This window comes from Sorghum bicolor, chromosome 2 (assembly GCF_000003195.3).
Source record: "Sorghum bicolor cultivar BTx623 chromosome 2, Sorghum_bicolor_NCBIv3, whole genome shotgun sequence".
Taxonomy (NCBI): domain Eukaryota; kingdom Viridiplantae; phylum Streptophyta; class Magnoliopsida; order Poales; family Poaceae; genus Sorghum; species Sorghum bicolor.
Window position 1 is genome coordinate 20,574,689 of NC_012871.2, and position 23,100 is coordinate 20,597,788.

The following is a 23,100-nucleotide window of genomic DNA, read 5'->3' on the forward strand; positions in this document are numbered from 1 at the left end:
ATCCAAAATTTTAAGTTCAAATGACTGCGGATACGCATGGGACAAAACGGGAATAAGTGTCTCGATCGTACTGTCTGGCGTGCACTGATGTTCAGCAATGCAGACTGAGTTTGGCTATGTTACACGAGTACGGGTACGAGTATCCGATACAATACGTATCGGATACGCGGATACACATTTCCTCAAAAGAAAACCCACTAAAATGGTGTATCTGAGTATCCATATTCGTGTATCCGACGAGTATCGGATACGGATACGTCACCCCATTAGAGTATCTGTGTAACATAGGAGTTTGGATCCTACATTTACATACCAAGATCAGCAGGAAAATGATGCCAAAATTGACCTACTTTCACCTTGATTATTCACAAAACTTGTCTTCGCAGCTGATCAGCTCATGTCTATATGAGCCGCGCATACAAGACAAAACATTCTCTTCTATGAATAAGTGACACTGAACAAAAAAAATTCTCTTCTATGAATAAATGACACTAAACAGCCAATAACACAAGAAAATGGGGGCTTCTGCTGGGAGAGAGGCAGCCGGCAGCACAATTGCAAGACCAAAGGAATTTACAACGGCCCAAGTGAGGCCGGGAGGCTGCGCTCTTCAGAGAAGAACTGAGCTGCGCAGCACGATATGGCCGTCCTCGTCTTTGTCGAACACCCGCTCGATCAGGTCGTTCCAGCTCATGCGCTGCCTGGGCCCTGCCGGCGGGAAGCTCTCGCTCCTCTCCGGCTGGTGGTGATGCTGCTCGACTTCGTCAAACGTACCATACGGCGATGGTCCCCGCGCGTCTGGCACTGACAGCGTGACAGCCCGGCGCAGAGCGGCCCTGTGCTCCTCCACGTGCTCCTTCTGCAGGGTTTCGTTCCGCTCCATCTGCTGCTCGGATGGCACTGCCATCGTGTCCTCCTCCTCCAGCATCAGCTGCACACCAGCGGTGGAATCACGTAATAAGCACGGGAAAGAAAAAATCAGAGAAGCAGGTAACTTTTGCACCCATTTGTACGATTTTATCTGCTTGGTGAACAAATCATCCTATGTCTACATTCATATTCAACAACTCCATTTCCAAACATGAACAATTCTAAAGGTGACAACTGCATCTAAAAAAACTCGACCCATGGGGTTAAGACAACCGAACCTAAGACTTGTGCTTTGGACGACAACTGCATCTAAAAAAACTCGACCTGCAAGGGTAAGATAGCCCACAACCGGAGCCGAATCTTAGACTTGTGCTTTGACGTGGGATAGACAAGGAGATTTTTTAAACCCCAACCTGAAATTCACTCCCCATGGGGAGTCAACCCAGGACCTAAAGAATGCTACTAGAGCCACCTAACCAACTTAGGTCATGGGAGTCGAACCTAGGACCTAAGGAATACTACTAGAGCCACCTAACGAACTCAAGTAGAGGACCGCACGACAAATGCATCTTGCTTGTTTTGTTCGATCATCTAGCTTAAAGATAGAACCACAACATGAGATGAGATCCATGCACATACCTTCACCATATGAGCTTCCCATCTCTTCTTTTTTTTTCATTTCTTTATCTCTGTTCTTGTTTCTAGGGCTTGTCTCAATCCTTCCGATGTTTGAGCATGGTCCTTAATCGGTAGAACAGGGAGATGGGCTTAGGTCTTAGTTCCGGTCCTTGTGGGACCTTTCCCCAATATTATCGCTCCACAATAGGGGGCCGACATCTATTAGGCTGGTAGAGATCGTTCGGGGGTCTTTCCAACCCTTTCGATTGCTGACTTGGGCAAACGGGATGGTTCGGGGTGTTTCCACCCTGTTCCACCCCTTTCCCTTACTGACTAAAGAATTAGCCGGGAGATCACAATTTCAACACATGTAACAAACGTGTAACTGTATTTTGGACAAGATTTTTATCATCACTACCTTAGTTGAGTTAGTTCTTCAAATGTTCTTGTATTTTAACATTTCTAGGTTCTATAATGCTAAGAATAGAATCTAAAAGATTCCCTACACGTCCGCACGTGATCCCATATCGTCAATATGCACAGTTAAGAACGAATAAAACAGTGATATGCAAGGAGGTTGACTTATCAGTACCAAAGAAAAAGGCTACAGACAAAGAATAGAAAGTAAGCCTGAGTAGAAGCATATAAGGCTAAAAGCAACTCACATCCAAAGCCTTCTGGGCCTCCCTCTCAATCCAAATAATGGCATGGTCCGCTGTGGCATTGCAGGAAAGAACTATGTGCTCAAATCTACCATCCACCGGCACAGCTGTTTTGACTACAGGTGGATATCTCCCGCACCTGTGCGTTTCAAGAAATTCAGTTTGTGATCAGAAATATTGGACACCATCATTAGCAATGCCCAGCACTCTGACCAAGAAATGTAAAACAGCTAGGAAAGTTCAATATCAATGGTGTACCCAGCAGTATCAGTATGGGTTTACAGTCAATGGTGATATTTTTTTTTTGTAATAGTCAATGGTGATAGTTTTTCTTTATAACAGTCAATGGTGATAGTTGAACTACATATTGGCAAAATAAAGAGGTCATGGTTCTCTTAAAATGATACTATCGAATATTTTAAACTACTAGCATAACCTGTTCTCTATTTCTGACAATTTTAAGAACACCTCCATAAATACGCAAAGGGCCACATGATGTTTCTTGCATTCTAGAATACCAAATGAGGAAAGGGTACCTGCACATTCTTCTTTCCACTATGTGATAAATCCGGCCTGGTGCATAAAGCCTCCTTGGATCCTTTAGCAAGGCGTCTTCGGGTATACATGTATCTCTCAAACATCTCAAACCTAGGAGGCATGGCAAGCTGTCCAAGAAGAGAAGATAGCTTAATGTCAAACTTGCTTGAGCCCAGTAAGCAGCAAACGCATCACAGCTGCAACAGAGCTAGCAGAAACATAAACTGAAAAATCAGAAATTAAGATAAACACCCTCAGGCCTCAGCTATAATAAAGAATCCTCAGTGTACACAGCTCACAGGACTGACTTGCAGAGCACTAAATAAAGATGTGATGTTCACTAACTGATGATATCATATATCCTGAAACAGATATACAGTTTCTGATTTTTGACAAGTGGAGTAATTTGTTCATAAACAAATAGAGCAACTGGGATTATGCATAACAACTTGGGAAACAAAACCTTTTCAGCACTAGATGATTAGACACGAAAACATGCAAATCATTTGTTCATAGTCAAGAAAAGAACAAAGTTATATATAATGTACCAGAGGATGGACTTGAAAATGTCTTCAAGAGGAGTAGCCGTCCGCGGCAAGAAGTCGTCCTGTCATTGGGAGGGAAAGAAAGATGGATAATGGTTGAAACCAGAAGGTAGTAGTTATTAGTGTACATAATTAAGAAACCTGAAACCTGAGTGAGTGACGGTGACCTGAAGGACGACCGAGTTAATAACGTCGGCGTATCTGACGGCGAGATTTAGCGACATGCACCTGGCCGGCGCTATGGCGTAGCAGCGCGTGCGGGTCCTGTCGACGTTGCCAAGCTTGTCGAGGTTGAGCACGAGGACCATGGTGAGCATGGCTGCGATGCCGGCGCCCAGCGAATGACCCGTGAAGGTGAGCGTGTAGTCGGGGTACCTCTCGAGTAGTTCCCTAAGGAGGTCGCACTCGGCGTCGAGCACCCAGGCGGCGGCCCTGAGGAGGCCGTTGTGGACGTAGCCGCCGTCGAAGCGGCGCTTGCCGAGGCGGTTGTCGAGGAGGAGCGCGTAGTCGGACTCCTTGGCGAGGTTGAGGCCGCGGAGCGCGAGGACGATGTCGGCGTGGGCGTGGTCGAGGTAGAGGAGGTAGGGCGTGACGCGGCCGCGGGTGTCGGCGTAGGTCCGGCGGCGGAGGACGCATGCGGGGTCGATGCCGTAGCCGCCGGGCCCGGGCGGCGCGAAGAGGAGCGGCGCGGAGGGGGAGAGGTCGGGCTCGTAGTTGGCCATGACGAGGCGGCACATGCGCGGCACGGGCTCGAAGTCGGCGGCGGTGGCGAGGCCCCAGGTGGCGCTGTCGACCTCGCCGCTGTGGAGGCAGCGCTTCCATGCCCAGCGCGCGCAGGCGAGGCAGTAGACGCACTCGAGCAGCGGCAGGCCGCAGGCCAGCGACATGGCCGGGGCACTAGGCGGCGGCGGCGGCGGCAATCAGTCATCCATCGGCCACCCCGGCGGCGGCGGCAGGTTGTAGCTGGGAGGGAATTGCGTCGAACAAGCGGCGCGCGGCGCGGATCCAGTCGGAAGCCAAAGATTCCGGTACGGACGGTTTATGATGGAATGTTCAAAGGGAAGGAGATGGAGATCCACTCGTGATTTTTTCCCTTTTTTGTTTTGGTTTGTGATGAGGGCGGACGCCCGTGGCGAATTCACTGGTGATGACCGGTGGCGTTGACAATGGATCATTCGGGGCGGGGGGCAGGACCAGGTGCCTTCTTCATCTTCTTCACCATCGTCATGGATTTTGCAAACTCTGGTTCCACCAAGCGTCACTTTCATCTTCCAGACAACATTGCTCAGGCCTTGTGTAGTTCCCAAAAAATTTTGCAAAATTTTTCAGATTTCTCGTCACATCGAATCTTTAGACACATGCATGAAGTATTAAATATAGATAAAAATAAAAACTAATTACACAGTTTGGTCGAAATTGACGAGACGAATCTTTTGAGCCTAGTTAGTCCATAATTGGATAATATTTGTCAAATACAAACGAAAAGCTACCGTGTCGGCCTCGGTTGGACACCGTCAAATCAACCAGGCCAGATGGAATGGAACATCCGGAGCGCATCTTCCTAGTTGGGCACTGCCGCAGGCAGCATATAGCATTCCTGTCCTAATTTCGTCCAACACAAGTCTTGTGAAATAAAGAACTGGAAAAAAGGGAAAAACACATGTCAAAACACCAGAATACTACTTATACATACACAACAAGATTAAAGGTTTTCTGATATTATACACATGTAATCTTATAGTCAGCATGTAATATAATACTCCCTCCATCTCAATTTATAAGGCCTTCTAAGAATCTTAAAAAGTCAAAGCATCTCAAGTTTGATCAAACTTATATAATAAGATAATAATACTTATGATATAAGTATCATTAGGTTCTTCATTAATTACATTTTCATAATACATCTATTTAATTTCATATATCTTTATAATTATTTCTATAATTTGGTCAAACTTGAGATGCTTTGTCTTTCCAAGATTCTTAGAATAACTTAAAATTTGGAATAGAGAGAGTATAATCTAAACAGCTCCCGGCTTTTCTCTGCCTACGCACTCGTCACTTGCCCAACACCACTGGGTTAAATCTACAACCAGAGATGGAGAAGCCGTACATTGCTTAACAGCGTGTATAACTGCAAGTACCAAAGCTCCCTGATCTTGTAATAGGACCTTGGATGACAATCTGCTGAGACCCCGGCCGTGCTGCCCTGCAATAATGTCATCGCATCACAAATGAATAAGGCCTTGTATGGATGCTGTATTATCAAGAAACTACAGTTTTAGATTCCATAAACGTGCAAAATCATGGTTAAGAGAAAAAAAAGATTAGAGTGGAGACAACAGTTTTAGCAACATAATTTTCAAAATTAAAAGGTTTCTTGCATCCAACCACTTCATAACGCTTCTCCAAAACCGAACTATTTTGCAAACCATGGTATTTTATAAAGCTCCAAAAATACTTTGCATCCAAATAGGCAGTCTCATACCGACAGGCAAGGCATATGCAACTATGCTCCTGGAGTCTTGTTGGTATATGTCCAAAATTTTTTTTGAGGCATCTCCGTTTGTCATGTATCATCTCAAGTTCTGAACCATAGTACTTGAACTAGGAGCAGATCAAGTCCTGCCGAAATATGTACAGGAGTGTTGCTCCTAAATGGATGCTGAAGTTACCTTTTGGCTAGAATCACCAATCTTGCACACCATGATGTACTCGCCACATGGTAAAGCACAAGCACCTCAGCAAATTCAACCTGCAGCGCCCCTCCTGTTTCTTTCGAAAAAAAAGAAGAAAAAATCAACCTGCAACAACTGTTTCTTTAGTGACTAATGTCAATGGCTTCAGTATACACCAACAAAGATTATTCATCCCTGCACGCTTAGTATTATCCACCGAAAATACATATGCTGCAGCTTCCATCAATCAGTTCAAATCTATAGGCTATGCCTATGTGAACTAAACAGCCTGTGCAGGTAACAAGTGCCATCTATTGTCCTGCAATGTGCTAGTGATAGTGAAAGTTGACATCATAAATTTCTTCTCAACATACTAACACACCTGAATCTCAACATATTTGATCCTCTCGCGTCAACTGAAAAATCGTACTTAGTAAATGAAATATTCTTCATGTCCACTCCTAAAACTAAAATTTTGGATAATGCCCATATAGGTACAGGGGAAGGTCAAAGACTTAGGAGTTCAATATAATAAAACTACCTGCCATCCTTTATTTTCCAAAAATTTGTTTAAAATCAGACAATTTTAGATCACCGACAAGAACTGGCTTGTGGGGTGGCAGTGTTGACGATGGGGGAAGCAAAATAAGCTTCTCATCTTCTTTTCCAACTTCTGCATCCACCCAAGAAATTTCAAGCTCACCCAACTGCAGACCATGCTGCTGTTAGCAATTCATAACAATGACCCATAGTCAAGTAAGTGCATATAACAAGTACAGTGTTTAAAAACTAACCTTCAAGGATGAAAAAAATGGTAACTTGCCTAACAAAAATCTATAACTACCAGCTCAAACTAGGCCTGTTCTTATGATAAATGGACAACTTTTCGGAATGCAAAGCCTCTGAAGTTGAATAATAAATGCAACTGGTTATTTATAGCTAGCAACCAAACATGCAGTAACAACCTATATAAGAAACACTCAAATCAACAAATGCCATATATGAAAGGGAATGGCAATATTTAGAATTAGAATGTCAGCACCTAAGAAGTTAAAGTTCTGTTGCTGTGTTTTAGAACTCGCAATTTTGCAAGGGCCATTTTTATTCTAAAATAAATTTGCTTGGCTTAATCTGAGGGCTAAACTATACAAAAGAGAAGTTGGACCATTGGATTGTCATAACAAGGTTCTCTGGAGACAGCAACAGAAAGAATGAGTGATAATGATTTAGGGAAAAATAGTGCGTACCTTCTTCGAAATGATGTTACTCATTAACTTCTCTAAAGGGTGTACCTGAGATATCACAAATATCACGTAGATAAGCAAATGGAAGGTTGAAGGAATATGCAACATACCAATTATAATTTATAAATAATGTACTAGTTATATCAGGATTCATGTCAGAGTGCACGGTTAGTTCCAGACCCAAACGGATCTATTAACCGACGAATGCGGAAGCATAATCACCATAAAAGAAAATATGCTAATGAGAACGACAACGAGGCACGATGTTTTTTTAATGAGGTTTGGCGATGTGCTTAATCCTCGGGACAATGACTAAGGGCGCTCCTCCCCATAAAACAATAGTTACACCGGCATCCGGGCGATCCTGTGGCCACGCCGCCACCCAAACCAGCCGCCAAGTCGTCTCATGGTTACAACAGGGGTGGACTCCTATTTATGACCCTCTAGAATACAGAGTTCGACTCAAACTCTATCTTATCAAGTCCAATGTGACCAAAACTATACACATATTCAACACATATCTAACAATTCAGGAGCACAGAATACTAGCTTGATAGTCCAGTAATAGCATGTACACCAGGGTATTATTGCTGCTCACAAGAAGATCATAGTGGTGCGTAACTTAATTAAATTTGAGTGATTAGTACATGACAGGGGTTTGATTTTACCCCATTTTTTCCAACAATAAGATAAGAAGTAGCACATTAGTATATTATTATAGGTTGCCTGACCTTCATGACCTCCTAAGAGCAATCACAATGTGTATGGACCAAGTAGTACATATACATGGGACCCATGTAACTAGTCCATAACTATTGTTTTCTTCTAACAATGTATATGGACTAAGTAGTCTATAAGATAAGATCCAAAGAGGATAAAAAAATATTTATCTTCATTCCACCAGCCACTACAAGGAGAGAGAGATGGGGAGAAGTAAGAAAACAATATTTTTTTTATTCTCTATGGGTAGTCCATATGGGTACCTTTTACTATGGACTACTATGGACTGGTCTCACTGTGTTTCAGCTAGGTGATACAGATTATTATAATGTCTATGGACTACTTTTGAGCAACATTGTGGCTACTCTAAACACACAGAGGCACAAATCATCATCCAGAATTTACACCACTCCTTTTGATTTATGCAATCGATCAAATCAGTGTTGTGCATTGTGTTGGGTCAGCAGCAACCCATCTGAGTGCAGCACCAGCAAAATGTAACACCCCTGGCCGCCGGCGACCGCCGGGACGTGAGCGGGACAAGGTAGATACCGCGGACGACGACGAGCAGAGGAACACCTCTGTCTCTCGTGCTTTTACTGATAAAGATTCGTGCTTTTACTGATAAAAGATAGTCTGAGTTTCTTACACGCAACTGGGGTCCTTATACGGTACACCCCTTGACTGGCATGAAGGCCCCACTGGTCATAGAGTTTAATACATTATAAACGATAATGAACATTTTACGCTATCATCCACTATTGATGTATTCTGGAAGTGCGCCATCATCCCTAGGTCGTGACAGCACCCCTGGCCGAAGAATCTACTTGTCCCCAAGCAGGAGCTTTTGGAAACTGAATCTTGAGGACGTTGTAATCTTCCCAAGTAGCTGATGCTGGCAACAAGCCCGACCACTTGACGAAGACATGTGGAATAGCGGTATTACCCTTGCGTACCAGACGACACTGCAGAATCATCTCTGGCACGACATTGGAGGCCTGGAGGTCGGTGACTGTTGGAAGCTCTGAATAGACTGGAGTGTAGTCTGGAAGAAATGGTTTGAGCTGAGAAATATGAAAGACAGGATGAATCTCACTGTGAGGTGGCAGGCAGCTCCAGTTTATAAGCAACAGAGCCAATTCGCTCAACTACCGTATAGGGTCCAAAGAATTTGTAGGCCAGTTTGGGATAAGACCGACTAGCAACCGATGACTGAGTGTAAGGTTGCAACCGTAGCAAAACCTGATCCCCCACTGAGAACTGACGATCAGACCGCTTCTTATCGGCCTGCAACTTCATGCGATTCTGAGCTTGCTCCAATCGTTGTTTCAGCATCTGCAAGTGAGCTTCTCGATTACTGATGACTTCAGTCACTTCCTGTGGTGTATCTACTGATGGCACTGGATTGGTGCCTAAGTTGGGCTCACAGCCAAAGTATGGTAGGATGAATTATACCACAGTTGTGCCAGAGATAACCAAGACTTCCAGGACTTTGGGGAGTCCTGCACTGAACACCTCAAATACATCTCAAGACACTGATTAATACGTTCTGTTTGGCCATCAGTCTGGGGATCGTATGCAGTGGAAAGATTAAGTTTGACCTTGTAGAGCTTGAACAAGTGTTGCCAAAAGGCACTCACAAAGATTGTCCCTATCACTGACAATGCTCTGTGGAATCCCATGCAACTTCAAAATATTGTCCAGAAAAACTTGAGCCACTGTTGCAGCAGTATATGGATGCTTCAGGGGCAGAAAGTGTGCAAACTTGGTGAGCCTGTCCAAAATAACCAAAATCACTGTATAGCCTTCTGATTTAGGTAAACCATCCACAAAATCCATGGATAAATCTTGCCAGACACCAGCTAGTATGGACAAGGGCTGCAGTAACCCAACTGGGTGAGTATGTGAGTATTTAGTGTGTCCGCAGACCGAGCATTGCTTCACATAGTTGTCCACATCAGCCTTCAACCCTTTCCATAGAAACAATTTTTTTAGTCTGTGGTAGGTAGCATTCACCCCTGAGTGTTCCCCAATTGCTGATGAATGAAAGGCAACAATAATCTTGGTTTTCAAAGCTGAGTTGTTGCCAATCCAAATGAGGTTGTCCTTCCTGATCAGGCCCTTATCCAAAGTGAAACCCTAGGCATTGGGGATACTGAGGGCTAACTGAGAAAGTAATGTCTGAGCCTCCACATCAGTAGCATAGGAATTAAGTACTTCCTGAACCCACTGAGGACGTACCAAGGAAACTGCTTGTAGGGCCATCATGTGAGGCATCCTTGAAAGTGCATCAGCAGCTATGTTCTCTTTACCTTGTCTATAGATAATTTTGAATTGGAGCCCCATAAGCCTAGTCATGGCTTTTCTCTGCATATCAGAGTGCAGGTTCTGTTCATTCAAGTAAGACAAGGATTTGTGGTCAGTTAGAATTTCAAATTCTTGTTGCTGCAAGTATGTCCTCCATTTCTCCACAGCCATAATGAGGGCTAAGAACTCCTCATAGATTGATAGATGTTTATGCTTGTCTCCCAAAGCTCTGCTGAGAAAAGCAATAGGTTGTCCCTGCTGCATGAGGACAGCTCCAATACCCTCAGAGCAAGCATTAGTCTCCACCTGAAACTGTTTTTGAAAATCTGGTAAAGCTAGAACTGGTGTGGTAGTCATTGCCATTTTCAACTTTTGGAAAGCTTGCTGGGCTTCAGGTCCCCACTGAAATTGCTTGAGCCTCAAGACATTTGTCAATGGTTTGGCAATAATACCATAATTCTTGACAAACTTGCGGTAATAACCGGTGAGACCCAAGAATGCTCTTAACTCAGTCATGTTAGTAGGTGAGGGCCAGTGCAACATATCCTGGGTCTTGGCAGGGTCAGTTGCCACTCCTGCATCTGAAATAATGTGTCCCAGGTATTCCAACGAAGCTTAAGCAAATGTACACTTGGAAGCTTTGAGATAAAACTGATTGGTTCGCAGGACTTCAAACACTTGCTAAATATGTTCAAGATGTTCATCCCTTGTCTTGCTATAAATCAGAATATCATCTAGGAAAACCAACACAAATTTCCTCAAATAAGGTTGAAGGATTTGGTTCATAATGCATTGAAAGGTTGCTGGAGCATTAGTAAACTGGTAATGACCTTGATGGGTCTTGAAAGCAGTTTTATCTTCATCCTTGGGCAGCATTCTGATCTGATGATATCCTGACCTCATATCCAACTTAGTAAAAAATTTGGAACCAGCCAATTCATCCAAAATCTCCTCTACAATGGGCATGGGAAATTTGTTCTTGATTGTCAGAGCATTAAGCTTCCTATAATCCACACAAAATCTATCTTTCTTTTTAACCAACAGAAATAAGGAAGCAAAAGGACTATGGCTATGAGTGATGAGACTTGCCTCCAACAATTGTTTGACTTGATTCTCTATCTTAGTTTTATGTTGTGGAGAGTAATGATAGGGTCTGGCATTAACAGTAACAGGACAGCATCAGGATACAATGGTATAGCATGATCATAGACTCGATGTGGGGGTAACTGTTTAGGTTCTTGAAAGATATCAGCATACTGTAACAGCATGTCCTTGATATCTTCTGGAACGTCAGTAGATGTTGCCTGCTGGGGCACCAAGGTTGGACTGTCCACCAACACATAAGCCCAAACATCATTGCCATGTATAGACTTAAACATTTGCTTGGCAGACATGGATGTAAGTGCCACTGGTGGTTCGTGCAACCCTTGCAAAGTAACCAATTGGCCCTCATGCTGGAACTGCAAAGTCTTGGCGACCCAATCACAATGCATAGGACAGAATTGTTGCAACCAATCAAATCCAAGTATGGCATCATATGGTAGTTTATCCAGAATAATCATATCCTTGGTGAATGTTTGGCCCTGAATGTACCATTGGAGATCCTTGACCTGGTGAGTAGTAGACATACAACTCCCATCGGTTAGCCGTATCCGCTGCTGGGGCATAGGCAATGTGGGTAGCTGAGTCATATGAACAAATTGAGAGCTCACAAAACTGTGGCTGCTGCCAGTATCCACTAGAATCAACATGGTCTTGTTCTTTACAGTGGCTTTCAACTGAATTGAATTTGCACCCTCAATGCCGGCTATAGCATTTAAAGATAACTGCCCAAAAGTTTCTGTCAACATTTCATCAACAACCATTTCATTAAGTAATTCTTCAGGAATCTCCCTGTCCAAGTCATTGACCACCAAAGCATGCAGATGTGGTTTGTTTCTTTTAGCACACACCTCAACATGACCAGGCTCATACTTCTCCCCACATCCATAACACAGATTGTTAGCCTTTCTGTAATCTTTGAGTTGTTTGTCCCTCCAAAGGTTCCCATAGATAGAAGGTGACTTAGTTTCAGGCTTTGGCTGTTGGACCCTTGGGTTAGGATGCCTTTGCTGGTATTTCATTTTACCCCTCTCTATAACTTTGTGTTGGATCTTAGCAATAACCATGGCAGCTTCCACAGTAGTTGGTCTTTGAGGCTCAACCACAACTTTGATATCTTCTCTGAGGCCTCTAACATAGTGAGTAGCAAAGAACATGTCATCATAGGAACATCCATGCATGATGACATCATATTGCAGCGATTTGAAGTGAGTGGTATACTCATCCATAGTGTCTGTCTTTTTCAAGTCTAGTAGATCATTGAGAGCGGACCTGTGATCATTAGGGCCAAAAGTAGCCTGCAACTCTGCAGAGAATGTTGTCCATGTAACATTCTGATGGTGAAGCTTGTATGTCTGCCACCATTTGGCAGCATTATCTTGCAGATGCATGCTAGCAGTCTCCACCCACAAACTTTCTGGCATCTGGTCGATGTGAAAGTAATTAACACACTTGTCCAACCACACCTTGGGCTGAGTACCATCAGTTGTTGGAAACAGTAACTTGGGAAGAGCGTGACGAGGGATGCTCTCAGACTTCTGTGTTGGCCGAGGTGGTTTGAAGTGGTGACTGGGACCAGGCTGAATTGAAGCTTTACCCTTGTGAAAGGTCCTAATATGGCTAGAGGGGGGTGAATAGCCTATTTAAAAAAAACTACAAACTCACTAGAGCAAGAGGTTAGTAAAAACAAAGCGAAGCTTTTTGCTCTAGCTCTATAAGGGTGTTTGCAAGCCACCTAACCAATAATTCTAATTGATATAATCACTAGGCACACAAGAGCTATGTCTCTACTTACACTAGAGAGCTAACTAAAGTTTCTATACAAGTAAGTAAGCTACTCTAGTTTGCGGGAATGTAAGAGAGATGGTTTGATCTTTATACCGCCGCGTAGAGAGGATGAACCAATCAATAAAATGAAGTCCAATCTCCAGGAGAAATCCAATCAACAAACACAATGGAGACAAACAATTTTTCTCCCGAGGTTCACGTGCTTGCCGGCACGCTATATCCCCGTTGTGTCGACCAACACTTGGTGGTTCGGTGACGAAGAGGTGTAGCACGAACCTCGTCCTCACTAGGACACCACAAGAACCTACCCACAAGTGAGGTAGCTCAATGACACGAGCAATCCACTAATGTTGCCTTTGGCTCTCCGCCGAGGTAGGCATAAACCTCTCACAATCACCGGGAGATGGCCACGAACAATCACTAACTCGTGCCAAAGCTCCTCCGCAGCTCCAAGCCATCTAGGTGGCGGCAACCACCAAGAGTAACAAGCAAACCCGCTGCTCAACGATCACTAGTGCCACTAGATACTCAAACTCTAAGCAAATGCAACTAGGATCTCTCCCAATCTCACTTTGGATGAACAAATCTTGAACAAGGTGAGTGGGAAGTGTGGGAGTATGCTCACAAGGTGTATCGAGTCAAGGGAGTGAGCAAGAACCAGCCAAGGCATATAAATAGAAGTCCCAAGCTTCAACTAGCCGTTGGTAGGAAATCCCACTGTCTGCGTTCACACCGGACGCGTCCGGTATGAGCCAGACCAGCGTCCGGTGCTCCTGACCGTTAGAAAAGTAGCCGTTGCCTCTGACACTGACAAGGCACCGGACTCTCGCTTTTGAAAATACCGGACGCGTCCGGTGTGCACCGGACCCAAACTCAGGGAGCTTCGCACGAAGAACTTGCACCGGACGCTAACTCGGACGCGTCCGGTGTGCACCTGACGCAAACTCAGAGAGTTTTCACCAGAAGCGATCTCACCGGACGAAATACACCGGACTCCACGAGGTTACTGTTCCTGAGTCCGGTGCCTCAACTCGGACGCGTCCGACCTCATACCGGACGCGTCCGGCTTGAACGCGCTGCACGAAAAGATCCTCAACTTCTTCCCTTGCTTCCATGTGCCAACACCAAAGTGTCTCGACACTTGTGCACGTGTGTTAGCATATTTCAAAAATATTTTTCAAGGGTTACTTAAATAGTTCACTAGGTCCTAATGCATATGCAAGGAATCCAATCACCTAGTGGCACTTAGACAACCGTTTTCACAACGAGATTACCCCTCTTAATAGTACGGCTATCTATCCTAAATGTGATCACACCCTCTATGGTGTCTTGATCACCAAAACCAAAACTCTAAGCAATACCTTTGCCTTGATCTCCATAGGGTTTTGTTTTTCTCTTTCTTCTTTTCCAAGTTGAGCACTTGATCATCTTGTGGTCATCACCATCATCACCATGATCATCACTTGCTCCAACACTTGGCATGTATCAACCTCATTAAGTCTACACACACTTAGTATAGAGGTTAGTACTAGGGTTTCATCAATTATCCAAAACCAAACTAGGGCTTTCACCTTGTTGGCGAACACATTCTCGAACAATGATCTTCTTCATGTGCAATGACTGAATCTTCACTCACTGAGCCATGATCATTCTCAAACTGACGAATTGTCAACTGCGCCACTGCTTGACCATTGGCATGAACTTGTTGAGAAATAAGACGCTGCTCGGCAATACACTGATCCACTTTCTGATTATTGTCAGACCACTGTTGTTTCATCTCTTGCTGAGTAATGCCCACATCATTCAAACGCTTCGATAGAAGATCCAAGTGCTCCAACAGATCACCCCAAAGTTGTTCTTCGACCTGCGCTCTATCCGCCATTTGTTTTAGTAGGAGTTGCGTCTGGGCCGAAGGCTTGGGTTGTTTGGATGATGCCGTTGTGAAAGTGAGATCAATACCAGAAAACCAACGAGATGTAGCAACAGGTTTGGCCTAGCCTCCCCTATCGCGTGCTACACCAATACCGACTCCTGGAACTAAGGCGCGATCAAGGGATTTTACCATAGAGACGACGCGAACGGCGCTCTGGAACCCAAATTGACGGATAGTTCCTCGCCAAACGCCACCGCTCCACAGTCAAAACTAGCTTACGGAATTTTACACAAAGACAAGCGCTCTGCAACTCTGGGCTAGGAATCGAAGTGAGCTAGAAGAGGAAGTGTGAGCGAGGATGCAGTACTCACAATGGTTCCCGCCGCCGAACCAACACAGTCGATGTCGAACCCCTGTTGAAGAAGATGTTGTCGAAGCAGAACGCGCCGCGGTCCGCGACTGCCGGATCCCGTCACGCCGCCGCTGTGCGTGCACCCGCTGGTGTGGATGCGAGCCGCCCTGTCACGCCGCCCCCGTGCGCATCTGGTGGCTGGAGATCGGATCGATCCAGCAGGACGATGGTGGACCGAACTCGTATGGATCTTGATCAGAAACCACGGGGATTTGGGACCTTCGTCGATTCGATCGAAGGACGAGTTGGGTGGATAGAGTTGGGCCGAGGAATAACTGTCTTTGATACCACCTGTTACACCCTTGGCCGTCGGCGATTGCCGGGACGTGAACGGGACAAGGTAGATACTGCGGACGACGACGAGCAGAGGAACACCTCTGTCTCTCGTGCTTTTACTGGTAAATAAATAAAAAAAGATAGTCTGAGTTTCTAACACACAACGGGGGTCCTTATACAGTACACCCTTTGACTAGCACAAAGGCCCCACTGGTCATAGAGTCTAATACATTATAAACGATAATGAACAGGTTACGCTATCATCCACTATTGACATATTCTGGAAGTGCGCCATCATCCCTGGGTCGTGACACAAAACTACCGCCTTGTCGTGAGAAGCAATTTGTCGAACAGGTGTACTACAATGGGTCCGTCGGGCGCGGCAGCCATTTACACGGGTAGTTGAATCGACCACAAGCTAAGCTTACGAGAGCAAGAAGAGGCGTACTCCGTACTTGGCAAGGGGTTGAAGTTGCGCGGTATCCCAGAGGTCGGTCCATCCGCAGTCGAGGAGGAAGCGGAAGCCGTCTACAGCGAGCAAGTAACACAGGGTGCTCTCCCCGTACGCCCCGCTGAGAGGTGTCACCTGCACCGACGTCCCCATCTGATATGATAACCCCTTCCGCGGCAGCGGCGGCGGCGGCGGCTCGACGGTGAGCAGAGGTCGGAGGGCCGGAGGCGTTGGGGCTTGGCTGCTTGGCGGTCGGAAGCTGGCAAACAGCGAAGCGGGCCTGCTCACTTCTGACTTAACGGCTGTTTGGGCCTGCACAGCCTGCACAGCCCACCAGCCCCTCCTCTCTCTCGTTGCTCTACCTGTTCGGCTGTTCCGCGAGCGCAGGGGAGAACGAGGCATTCACTCGGGAATCGCCTCCGCTAGGGTTTAGAGGCCAACCGGCGCCCGGCGCCTCCAACCTCCGGCCAGTATTCGCCGCGGCTAGGAGGACACCAAATCGAGTCAGCAACGCCTCTCTGATCTGATGCTTGTCGGCGGCGGGCTCTCCTAGTCGCCCGCACCACCGCCTCTGGTCTCCTCAAGTTCCGACCTCCTCGGCTCCAACCCCGCACCTCGCCCACTCCTAGCCTCTCTGTGCATAACGAGGCGCCCCATCAAGGTAGCTAAATTTTGCCGCCCCTGGTTCTTTGGATTTTTCTGTGTACTGTTGGTAGAACGTGATTCCGGTGGCCGAAATCCCGACCAATCGTGCTGCCCGCACTCAACATGTGTGCCTGCTTAGGACTGCTACTAGTTAATTTGGTTTCGTGTAAATTTTAAGCTCGAAGGGTCTACAATTTAAGGTGTTAACAAACTGAAATAAACCAAAGTACTAGAGATTCAAAATGTGTGTTAAATTATGGCACTGAATGCAGATATGTTATGCTCAAACTGCCTGGCGTAATGACATCAGCATTATTCAATTTATAAAGCTTTGAAGTTCTCCTATTTTACAGACCTGAATTCCATTACCTTATGTTTCCATTACATCAGAGCTTTCCTCCTCTCTAAGAGGATATGGATCCTTGACATAACACAACAGCACCTGAAACATGGACCTTTTGAATGGAAAAGGTATTAGAAAGGAATTGAACAAATGAATCAAGAGAAAAAAGGAAAAAAAACATAGATCACTTACAAGGTGATGCACTGAAACATTGTGTTGGACTTGCCATCTTCACATTTATCTTTACTGTATCTTTTAAGTCCTGTCAGTGTCTCTACTCCTAAAACCTGAAGCCATGACCCCCAGGCTGCCGCCGTCCTACGCTTGATGGGCTTGTTTGGTTGTGGATTGGCTCCAGCTGCCTGGCCTAGGCATCACTCCTAGGCATTGGATTTTCCAAGCCTGAGGTTCAGATGGATGCCTGGCTATGGCCTGGTTCACGGTGCCAACCAAATAGCCCTGAACTGCTCTCCGCCTCTCTCCCCAAACCAAAATGAGTCACTGATTGACGCCTGCAACGAACGAAGGCACGCATACCGGCCACCGGCCACCGACCACGCTCTTCACATCTGTCCCTAGGACTGAGATCCGTCGACCAGACTTGCTCTCCCCAAGGCCGCCGTCGAACCGACCTGCTCTCTATCCGTGATCAACGATCACCACTAATTCTCCATGACTGCACCACCACCAATGGTAGCTTTCTTTGAACAGTCTGTGTCCGAGGTGTGCCACAGTTTGCATGCTAGTTACGACAGCTGTGGGAGGCAGTGACAATCCAGGACCAGTACAACCTGCTGGAGCACCTGAGGATAACGCAAGGCCGGACGTTGACGCCCCTTGGTCTAGGCTGCCTATCCTGTGAGGCTTTCATCAGCCTCCACCTTCATCGACACAAAACAAGGCCTCAAAGCATGCACCTCCTACATCTCCCAGTCCTTCACGTTATGTGTATAAAAGCTTTTGTCTATATAAAGATGTGCAGTTATGTTAAGCAAGTCTATATACACCTTGTGCGTTCTTGTCCTTGCTTCTGCATGTTGCCATGGTTTTGGTTATTAATAGGGATGAAAACGGATCGGATACGGACGGATATCACCGATATCATATTTGTTTTCACATTTCTGGTCGGATTCGGATTCGAATACGGATAATATCAATTATGTCGGATAAGTTATGATTGGATGTCGACATCATAAATATACGATTTAAGTATTCGGATACGGATACGGTATCGGATGTTAAACATTCGGACTCGAATACGGACAGATCTGAACCTCTCTAAACGAATTCGGTCTCGAATACGGTCGGAAAATATTCGTACCGTTTTCATCCCTAGTTATTAACATCAAGCCTTAGATTTGTCTAGGATTCTATATATTTTTTGTCCATGTCCCATCCAGGATAGGCAGCAATTCACGCTGTAATATTTTTTCCTAACCTCGCTTAAGTGTCAAACAGTCTGAACTCTGGAGGTACTCCTTCCGTTCCAAATTGTAAGTCGTTTTGGCTTTTTTAGATACATAGCTTTTGCTATGTATCTAGACATAACTTATATCTAGGTGCAATGGCGCATAGCAAAAGCTGGAAAGGATGGAGTATTATTTAACTCTGGAGCTATTATTTACAGAGTTTGTGATCATACGGCTTGATCTTTAAAACTTAGTGCCGCTATGTCTGTTGATGATGGATTAATTCTCGTACTAAAATCAATAAAAAGGTTGTTTTCCAATGTTTAAATAGAGTGGCAGTTTAATTAATTTACTGTTCAGCCAATTTTTATGTTCCACAATTTACTTAAGGGCCTATTCGGCCTTGAACCGAAGAATTTGCAAAACTTACTAGTTTTTTTTTGGTGTGTAGAGAAACTTAACCGGTTAGTATTTCAACTGACTAATAAATACTAATGTGTTTATGAGGTCTGCAGTCTCCAGGCAGGACATGGTGCCTCTTGTATTGATGCCTGTAGCAAAGCACGTGCATTCAACTAGTAATTCTAGAAATTTGTTGGACTCGATCTTTCAAGTCATGCTGCTTTGGTATTACATATGCAAGGGATGAAGCCTAAATTTGTTTTACAATTTTGTTTAACGTATGCTGGTCTCTTGAGTTGTTTGGATATAGGTGATAAAAGATACACTAGGCTCTTCTAACAACAAGCTGCCCTTCTGGTCTAACATCTTATAAATTACAGGCTTCTTCATCGATGTCACTAAATAATTACTGCATAACTTTTCAACGCTGGCAACCACATTTCATCTCAGAGTTATAATATCAACAATTAGATAAATCTGCCACCTTAGTGGCTTAGTCAACCAAATTACAGAATAAGTGGCAGATTCTATGAGGGTTACAGCTGTTTTCTATGGAGAAGCAATGAAAGATTATTGTGGCATGCTTTGTGCTGCACAATTTTACACTAGACAACAATGGATGACATGTTTCGTCATGACACATACCTAAGCTGGGCGGGTGAATGAAGGGCCTGATTGGTATCCTGCACGATGCTGAGCCAGGCTTCCAAGATGCAGCATATTTATGCATTCGCGTGTTTGGCTCAGCCTGGCCTGTGTGGTGCAAGATGCGCTTGTTTGGATGACTACATCTCTAGCTCAGCCTGTCTAGAATAATGCAAAAATGGCAATCGAACCTGGCTCGTGAGATATAGGATCCATCTGTATTTCTGCAGAGCCTGGTTTGGGCGAGGCTGTTCCAGCTTATCCAGGAACCAGGATGCCTCATCTGGGAAACCAATCAGGCCCAAAATGAAATTGGTGGCAGATTGGTTTGTGACTACTGCCCATGACGCTATTGTCACCATCCTAATTGAATTGCAGCTGGATTATATAGTTTTGCATGATAGGTATATTTTGCAGCTGTCTATTTTGGGTGTAAAATATGGCTACTATATGTGGTGTAGATGTCTTAATTTAGGACAGCGGTGGCCTCATTTGTGTGTCTTTTATTTATTCCAGTGAAATATGCATGGCTGCTTAGCTGCTGTGGGCCGGCTGCTGCAGTAGCAGCCTCAGCAAGCTGTACCGAGCACACCCAAACCTTTCCTAAACCTGCGAGTCAGTATGTTCACTTGTTCAGGCCTTGAGGGTCCCATGTTGGGCCAATGAACTTAGTCCATTGAATCCTTTTGTGTCCACGTGTTTCCCCAACTCCAGTGTGGTGGGCAATGTGCCTTTCCCTCGCTGCTGGCAACAAATGTGAAGTGGTGTCTGGTTGGATGGATTTAGGTAAAACCCTAACTCGTGCAGTGTGTGGATGCAGTTGCTTCCGATGGATGGTGCCACAGCTGCAGGAGGAAGTAGGGAACCGGCAGCCAACGGGTCCAAACCCGAGGAGCAGCAGTTTGATCCCAGCCGAAGTAAGGAGCTCCTGTCTCAACTGGCAGCTTCATTTCACTTCAGTAAATTATTTTGTATTTCTAGTACGAACTGTAGTTTGGTTCCCGCTTTTTCTGTAGGAAATAGGAAATCATGATATCTTGCTCTCATTCCTGGGGAATTCGGATGGAAGATTGATTACTATTAGCTTTTATGTTGGTTATCTGCAGTGCAGAGCAAATTATGAACATCGCATTCCCTAGAATATTGTTTTTGGTAACGGCTTCAAGTTCAGAATTTTTTGAAATGGTTTTGCTAGATATTACTTTATGGTACTATACTGTGAGGATGGTATCTTTATGATGTTGTCAAACTCAATGCTTAGATGTGTCATTTGGCATTATCTTGAAAAGAGCATCCACCAACTGCTCATTTCTCAAAGATATACACTTGACATAGTTTATTAATCTTGCAGTAATCTGACACCTAATTGATGTTTTGAAGTGATAGGGATAGTTAAAAGGAAGGCCTTGATTAAAGATCTGGCCATGGCGTACCAAGCTGAATGTATAGCATCCTGTAAAGAACTCCTTCAGCTTCAGAGAAAGTGGGAGGAGGTCCGTAGCCTTCATCTTCCAAAATCTAAACTGTAGAGTATTTTCCTCTGTATTGCTTATAGCACTATAATTCAAGCTTTATTTCTTGTGTATTTGCAAGACAAATATCAGTTGCTAATTGCTACCCATTTTGCATCAGTCAGTGTGGCCGCAGTTTGTTTGATATTTTTTATATGAAGTCAATAAGTCAAATGAGCTGTAAAACACTCCTATTGTTTTCAGAGACAGTAGCATATTGTTTCAGTGTGGCCGCAGTTTGTTTGATTTTTTATATATATGAAGTCAATAAGTCAATTGAGCTGTAAAACACTCCTATTGTTTTCAGAGACAGTAGCACACACATCAACAAGTCAATTGAGCTAGGGTCATGAGTTGACCTATACCAGTTATTGAGAAAGATATTAATTTTATCTAGCATCCCAGAATTGTATGTGTTGTTTTACAGTAGTAAAATTCTTCGGTCGAAGTTTGCTTTTGCTTGTTAACCCTGACAGTATATTTCCTAATGAGATATGTCAAAATGTTAATATTGATCACAGGAACAGCACATCGAAGCCAAAATGCCTGAAGAACCAAGATCGTTGATGATCAAGACCTCGAAGCATAGGAAGAAGTAGATTTAGGAGACTAATTTCTTACTTTCTTTCGAAAGAACACTTTTCGGCTCTGTCAATGCTGTGATTGTTAGCTTGACAGTAAACAAAACGCAAGGAAACATTGCCGTAAGGTGGGTTTATGCTGTAAAGCTTCATTTGCCTTTTACCGTTTGCTCTTTAATTAGCATTTTTTTTTCATCTTTAAAGACTTAAAGAAATACTAACATGCTGGATCCTTTTACAGTTGCATCCAATAATGAAAAACAATTACAAGTCTCACTGATTTTCACTCTAATCGTCACAACTGTTCTTTTCTTCAAAGATGACTCTTACAAATAATTAACCTGTTGTAATGTAGTTTCAGGCATTTAGTTGTATTACAATGGCTTTAGCTCTAGTCATTTTGTGATCAATCTGTGTTCTCCCACTTGTTTTCACCTCGAACTGAATGAACTCTGTAGACAGATCAGTTCTGAGCACTTTTATTTACAGAGATTAGAGAAAAAAACTGTTATTTGATTTTTATTAAATGTTCTCTCTCGGTGGCTCGGTGCTCAAAGGCCTGTAAATCAGTAGCTCACTCTAGCAGCTCTGGGTCTGAATTGTAATATTGGTCTTTGATTCGGATGGACCATGCACCAGAACATGTGGCTGATTTAGAAATGTGTTTGATTCCGGGGATAGTTAAGGATGAGATGGGATGGGATGATCTCCATTTCACTCATGTTTGGTTTTGGTGCCAACGGGTCTGTCTCCGCCTCTCCGGAGGCTCCTTGATTTGGGTTGTCCATGTCCCTAGAGATCGAGGGGATGGTCGTCCATCTTGTATGGGTGGGCTTTTCTCTATCATCATCGTCTCGGATAAACTCGTGAGTTGTGGTGGCGTAGCTCCTCATATTCTCCACTAAGCTCGCGATGCCATGGTTCCTCCCCTTCTCAATGGCCTTCCTCTTTCGAGCCTAAGCCAACACTAGATCTGAGGCATAGGGGGTGAGTGGCAAGAAGATGAAACAGTAAAAACAATAAAAAGTGATAGTTAGAGAGAATGACAATTGGGGCTTGTTGATAACTATTGCTAACAGTACAAAAAAATTATGCTATCACATCCCTCTAATCCCTCCAAGCAAACAAAAATTTTGGAATGGAACACTATCCTCGCCATACCAAACATAGAAATAAGATGGTTCAATTCTAAAAATAGGGGTAGAGCCATCCCATTCAACCTTGTTTCCAAACCAAATACATGGTTAGTGTCACGAGATTTGTTTAGACATATGACTTGTTTGGTTCAAATTATGATAAAATTGTCTAGCTCAGACAACAATCTTAGGCATCTAATCAATTTTGATTGTTTATTATTGTGGTTGGATGAAGCTTTGTGAATTAGAAAACTTTCCCAACACTTCAACTAATATAGGTCCGAAAGGCCCTGTAGCTTAGTGATTACAAAAGTCTCAGTAGCGCCTTAGGTCTTAATTTTGACTTCTC

General features: G+C 44.3%; 2 protein-coding genes across 6 annotated transcripts; one reads left to right on the plus strand and one right to left on the minus strand.

Annotated features, from left to right (window-relative positions):
• LOC8062555 lies at positions 204-16,332 on the minus strand. Of its 4 annotated transcripts, none has more exons than XM_021454029.1 (10): positions 16,084-16,332; positions 7,155-7,199; positions 5,905-6,580; positions 5,343-5,438; positions 4,723-4,871; positions 3,400-4,523; positions 3,236-3,294; positions 2,687-2,815; positions 2,154-2,289; positions 204-931 (listed from the first exon to the last, which is right to left on the minus strand). In XM_021454029.1, the coding sequence occupies exons 6-10, from the start codon at positions 4,117-4,119 to the stop codon at positions 611-613; spliced, it is 1,365 nt and encodes a 454-aa protein (XP_021309704.1). In that variant the 5' UTR covers positions 4,120-4,523; positions 4,723-4,871; positions 5,343-5,438; positions 5,905-6,580; positions 7,155-7,199; positions 16,084-16,332; the 3' UTR covers positions 204-610. The 4 variants fall into 4 exon arrangements, with proteins under 4 accessions (XP_021309704.1, XP_021309702.1, XP_021309703.1 ...); XM_021454027.1 differs by having other exon boundaries at positions 5,905-6,614; XM_021454028.1 differs by having other exon boundaries at positions 5,718-6,614.
• LOC8061705 lies at positions 16,454-21,889 on the plus strand. Of its 2 annotated transcripts, none has more exons than XM_021454030.1 (4): positions 16,454-16,740; positions 20,331-20,440; positions 20,904-21,016; positions 21,556-21,889. In XM_021454030.1, exons 2-4 carry the CDS (start codon positions 20,338-20,340, stop codon positions 21,631-21,633), a joined length of 294 nt encoding a protein of 97 aa, XP_021309705.1. In that variant the 5' UTR covers positions 16,454-16,740; positions 20,331-20,337; the 3' UTR covers positions 21,634-21,889. The 2 variants fall into 2 exon arrangements, with proteins under 2 accessions (XP_021309705.1, XP_002459850.1); XM_002459805.2 differs by having other exon boundaries at positions 16,457-16,740; positions 20,344-20,440.